This window comes from Rhizophagus irregularis, chromosome 12, assembly GCF_026210795.1.
Source record: "Rhizophagus irregularis chromosome 12, complete sequence".
In the NCBI taxonomy this organism is placed as follows: domain Eukaryota; kingdom Fungi; phylum Glomeromycota; class Glomeromycetes; order Glomerales; family Glomeraceae; genus Rhizophagus; species Rhizophagus irregularis.
Genome location: NC_089440.1, coordinates 862734 through 869369, shown reverse-complemented (window position 1 = coordinate 869369; position 6636 = coordinate 862734). Strand labels below are relative to the sequence as shown.

At 25.9% G+C, this 6636-nt stretch overlaps 1 protein-coding gene across 1 annotated transcript; it reads right to left on the bottom strand.

Moving 5' to 3' along the window:
* Positions 1 to 5958: 5958 nt before the first annotated feature.
* OCT59_003747 (uncharacterized protein) lies at positions 5959 to 6183 on the bottom strand (the record flags this gene model as incomplete). Its single annotated transcript, XM_066147849.1, has 1 exon — positions 5959 to 6183. The coding sequence occupies one exon, from the start codon at positions 6181 to 6183 to the stop codon at positions 5959 to 5961; it is 225 nt and encodes a 74-aa protein (XP_065996510.1).
* Between the last annotated feature and the right edge of the window lie 453 nt (positions 6184 to 6636).

Here is a 6636-nt window from a genome sequence, read left to right as displayed (position 1 = left end):
TGATCATGGAAAATGTAGCAAATAAAATGAAGACAAAAATAAAATTTCGGTTCATCTTGAAAACATTTAGTTGGAGGTATATGATTATTAAATATCTCGTTATAATGTAATTGTTAATAGCTTGGTTTCAGAGTTACTTCCTTTTAATAAAGAACAAAATTCAGTATTCTGAGTTCCATTAAAAGATTTCATTTTTTCTAAATTATTAAAAATGGACGATTAATTTTAGATGACCAATCTACACATCAGACCAACATGTGATTTTTAGCACGGTGTAAATTTTTTGAGATAAATTCCAAATTTGTTAAAATTATTATGAATTACAAAATTAATTTTTAACATACTGATTATGTGTCTAAAAGTATTTATCATACTTATGGTATCGAATGAATTTTTTTGAAAAACTTTTGACATTGAAAATTTTTAGGCGTGACAACCAACAAATATTTTTTTATCGTTATAAATAAATAATTCTATCAATGTAATCATGCTTTTTTCTTTAATTGCAATCACATTATTTGAGAATCATCATTCTAGAACATCAAACAAATTTTTAATCTAATAAGTATTATTAACTAGAATTGACATTCATTTCGTAAATAAGTTGCGTTTCAAAGCATTATAATAAACACATGATCTGCAATATAAGTTACGGTTTACTGGATTCTTGACATCCATAATCTTAGTTCATAATCCCGATATTGACAGTCCTAAAAATTCCGACAGATCAAAATCCCAACAATTATAGAAACCTGACAATATAAAATTCTGACAGTTAAATCCCGAAATTTAAAAAATAATAATTTTTTTTTAATTAGGCGAATTATAATTTAAAAAATGATGCGAGTCTTAGTTTATTTATATTCAGCTATTTGCATCACTAATAAATTACTATTTAGATTGTCGCAAATTTCAATTAATATATTTTTGTATGATTGTATTTTTTTTTTAAAAAAAAAGTATTCTAGAAAATCGATTTTTTTTAAAACAATGTGAAGCTTTATGGTATAACAAAAAATTAGAACAAGTAGATGTTGATGAGCAACGTTTGATAAAGAATTATGCCGATTATTGATCATCAAATAACCTTGCTTTTATAATTTTGATTATGAATTTGAAATTTCTAATTAATTTGCTTAAAAAAATATAAAAATAAATGGAAATTTATAAATATAATCTTATTAAATTTCTAAATCATTTGTTTTTAATAATTGTAATGAAATTACGAATATTTTGCGTTAATAATAACATTTACAGTCTAACCTCGATATACCGATATTCGATATACCGATATACTATTAAAAACTTGTTATACCGATAAAATTTTATTTTCCCACTATATGTGAGGACATATAAATATCGGTATAACTTTGATATAACGATATTTTCTAAAAATTTCATATATGTCCCGACATATCGTTATATAAAGGTTTGACTGTATTTTGCGTTTAATAATGTTACTAATAATTATATTAATTGGTTTAACAAAGAATTTAAAGGTAATTTGCATAGTACGTATTACAAATTTATTTGAATTTCAGACTTCTAAATTTCAGGATTTTACCAGCAGGATTTTTAACCGACGGGGATTCTGTGATCCTCATTGGGATTTTGATTTGCAAGATTTTAGAACTGACAGGATTTTTGTATCAGGATTATGGATCATCGATGTCAGAGAATGAAATTTGTAATAGTTATTTCAAGGATATCAATGATTTTCACGGCTGTGTGAAAATCATGATATTCCAGTGACTCCGTGAAATAAGATTAGTTCTTACACGATAGACAGATATTGCATGGTCTTGACTCTTGACTGTAACTTAAAAGTCCTTGGCTATGTGTCGGACAAATAACGACTGTTTTACTAGACCTTAGCCCTATATTTTATAATTGTAATGGCAGTTAAATTTTTTTACACATTGGTAATCATCATGGACGGAAAGTGCCGATCAAATTGTCCGATCAAATTGTTCATCGTAATACGGCACTCGCTGATCAAGCTATCCGATCAAATTGTCCAACCTAACAGTAAACGGGATAGATCAGGCGCAGACAACCATACATTGCACAATTCAACATTATTTATACAGGAAGTAGTCTAAACGTCTCCACTTTTTTTTTATTATATAGATGAAAGCTGAAACCTATTATTTAATTAAAATCGGTAGTAATCAATTATTTGTATATGTTCAAATGTTTAAAAAAAAAACTGTGAAATAAAGTAAATAAATTTTTAAAATATTATATGAAACCATTAAATTATATGTAACTACTAATGCTGAGGTTTTTTACATCGAGTTGATGATTATAATTAAAATTTTACAATCATAACTTTGGCATATTTTCTGGATTAGATATCATATTCCTAAAATGCGATCTTGCCATATTTTTTAGTTTTTAGATTTTACACCATAATTCTCAATTCAGGCGAAAAAAACTCGGATAAAATTTAAATACTAGTGAAGAATGAAAAAACTAACCTTCTTTATTCTTTTTTTTTTGAAAAAGAAATCATTTTTATTTATTCTTTTCTGTTCTCAAAAAAAAAAAAAAATCAAAAAATCAAAAAAAAATAAAGGAAATCACTTACCCATTTTTGATTTATTTTTTTCTCTTTTTATAAGAAAACTAGTTAGTTTAATATTTTACTCGCCAGTATATAATTTCTACATAATCTTCTGGCGCACCAGGAACAGGTTATTCTCTAAGACCTTCTTTAATATCTATAACCAAATCGACATCGCGTTCTTCGCCTTGCACCTCTGACCAATACTGTAAACATCACTATTTTCATCGGGGGAATCATTTCTTCGTTGATTAGTGAATCTTTTGGGATCGACATAGGTAAATTTGAAAATGATCACCGTATCATTGTTCGAAATTTTCCTGCTTGTTGCATATTTTTTCTATTATTCCATGGTCCATTGAAGTTTCCTTTAGCATAATGCGATGAACTTTTTTTATCCCATCAATATTGATCTCTTGATTCAATTTATGCGTGGTATTGTACGTAGTAAGAAGGTGATTACGAATTTCAATAATCTCTCAGATTTATCAGAAGAAGAAATAGAACTTGGAGGAGGAAATTTCTCATTCTTCAATAAATTATTCTGGTCATAAGTTTTGTTCAGCCTGTCCCAAATTTCCTGTGATTCTGATGTACTAATGTATTCGCTTCAATAGCACAAGTGCACAACTTCCATGTGAAAATTCACAATCATATTTTTCAAGATCTTCACAATGTGACTTTTTGTGCTAGGAAATTAATCTCTTTTAAGTAATGGATATTTTTTTCTTGATATTCTGTTAATGAACAAAAATAAAATTTATCGTTTTACGATGAAAAATCAATTGAAATAATCCAAAAAGGATATACTATCATGGTGGTGAGTATAGAAAAAGATAAAATTTTTTAGCTAATGAACTATGACCATTCATTTTATCATAATTATGAGTAATATTGTGATAATCAAAAAGAATTTTTAATATACTAAACTTATATTATCTTAGGAGCATTTGGATTTGGTCTCAATCAATTTTTTTTTTTTAAAAAAAAAATATTCTGAGAAAAATATACATATTGGATAACCATCAACACCTTATCAGATTCACGTGATTTTTGAAAGCAAGCTAGTGTTGTCCATCTGCACAATTGGACCAAATATCTGGCATTACTTAAGTCATTTACTTTTCACACATTCAGAAATACACAATGGTTTAAAAAAAGGAAAGAAATAAAATACCTATGATTCTAATGGTCTGATTCTAAACAAGAAAAGCAAACGAGTGAATCTTAAGATTAACATATAATCCACCAACTTTAGCAGGTTCTTTTTTTTCATCATATAATGTGGAGACACAATTTGCCCCACGCATCAGAAGTATCCCTATTGAAATGAAAAAAAAAATAAATATAATAAATAAAAGAAAATACCATACAATATGAACAAATTATCAAAAATATTTGTTTCCCAACAACTACGCCTTTCGCTTAGAAAATGTCTTGTTCAATAACTGTAATAACTTTGGAATGTTTTAACTGCATATGTATGGCGTAACATTATCTTGTTTCTAAATAAGTGATTAATATACTTTAATATATGAAATAAATAAATGTAGGTATCTGGTATGACTAAAAGTCTAAAACGTTACCTTTTCTAAAAGATCGTCTAACTTAAGATCCATTCCAAGATAGTAGCATCCTCCCTTTATAATGTAATGCAATGATAAAAGTACCAGGAATATATTGAAAAAAATATTTTAATTGAATTAAGTAAATACAAATGATTAATCTTTTATATAACCTACAAATTATGTGGAACGCTACCCCGTCTTAACCTAAAACTTTTATTTTGCTGGTATTTTCTCTCTGTCTCCTACTGGATCAGTTGAAGACTGTTATCTCACATTCTGCAAAACTATCTAATTGACTTCTAAAATAATTATTGTGATCGCATTTATAAACTGCTTCAAGAGGCCGAATTTCTTCAGTGATTTTCTCGCGAAGGTTACTATGTGCTGACTCTTAAGCAACTCCTTCTGTCATAAGATGATATCCATCTTCATGATCTATTATATTTGAACTCTCTCAAGTTCGCATAGAATTTCTTTGACTTTAATTCCTTTACGAACTAAAGTTATTGTCAACTTTGCAATCTTCTAGAATAATATACAGTATACAGTAAAGGAATTAATGAAGAATTTTCATCCTCAGATAAAATGATAAAATACATTACTCTTAAAATTTTATTGTGATATCATCGAAAAAATTTTTATTATAGTGGACTTAACTATAAAAAATAATAGAAATACTAATAAATTTTTAAACTTTATATAAAAATCTTTTTTTATTGTTATAAAAATTAAAAAAAAATTACAATTAGTTATAAAAGAAAGAACATTTTTAAAAGAAATATTTGCTTAATAAGATAAATAATATCATAAATATATTAAAGCCCTTTAATTAAAAAATTTATAATATATTGTATTAGGGATGACACGACAGAAACTAACTAGATTGCCGAAAATATTTTTTCAAATAATCATGAAGAATTTCACTATCAGCGTATTCCATGACCAACAAATATTTTTTTTTTAATTGATCATTATAATTTTCTAACAAATAAATGAAATAATTATTTAAACTATTATATTCTTTTTCCACCACCAAGTCGAATTGAATATTTTTTATCATATCTGGTACAGTACAAATTTTTAAAAATCAATAATTAATATTATTACTATGAAATTATATTTCTCATTGGAGGTTGAAGTCTAAGATATAAAATTTATATAGATACTAAAAATTGTAGATTATTTTTTATAATTACCTAATGAATGATCTTTTACAATGATCAGAATTTTTCCATTCGCACGATAAACTTTTCTGAAATTTCCGGATCTAATTTCTTAAATATTACTAAAATAATTGTATTCAAACCCATTCGTTCGTATTTTCTGCTTTTTGCATTTTTTTATATAGTAATAAACTTTTTTTAAAAAAAATAAGTTGATGAGTAAATAATTTTTTTTTTGGAACCGAAAAAAAAAGATAAAATTAAAAAATATTCGAATAAAAAATATTTTTTTTTTTTAAAAAAAAAAGGGTTTTCAAATTGATAAACGTGTAAATCCTTTTTTTAAAATTTAACACATTAATATAAATAACCATTTTTAGACTTTATTTATTACGAAGTATATGTGAAGTCAAAGTTAAAATGGTTTTCATCATCAAAACCTCAAATTAAATTTTATATTATTGCTCACATAAATGACTACGAATGATGGATGAGCAAAATATTCTACAGTAACTTTTGTATTTTATGCAAATATCAGCTAGATCACAATATCATTTATGAAATTATGTCAACAATATTTTATCAAACTTTTAATTATCAAATATTACGCTCTTTATGAGATATTTTTTACTTTTTATATTTAAGTATGATCAAGAAAATATTATTTTCTAATTACTTGAAAGACTTCGTAATCATTCATTTCAAATGCTCCCGTTGGCATACCAACGATTTTAGGATAAGAACTACACCAACTATTACACCAAACACCATTTCTATCATGGTATAAATCCCAACCACCAAATATTGGTGCATAATTCGGATCATTTCTTATAGAATACTCATTGCCATTACTATAACTTACTTTTGCAGTTACTATATTTTTCATATCTGCAAAAAAATATATGAAACTATCAAATGTGGAATGCCATAATCCACTTGAATCCCATTGAAGTGGATTATATCCTCCAACTATTTGTTCTGAATTTTTAATTTTTGCAATAACAATAGTAGCTCCTTTATTATCACATTTAGCATGAAATGCTGCAGGTGTATTACCATCTCTACTAGCACGATAAAGTAAATTGAATTTATAAGGAATATTTCTTACATTATAATGTAAATTTTCTTTTTTATCGATCCAACTAGCTAGAATAGCAAAATGTTGACGTTCAATTAAAGTTGAGTCATAAATAAACTTAGATTGTCTGGGAAGTCCAATATTATCATTTGATAATTTTTTATTTGGTGTAATATGAAATTTTACCAAATCATCAACTAAATTTTCTGGTAATAATTTTTTTAAAGGATAAACTTTTTTAATAAAATCATCTGAAGAAAT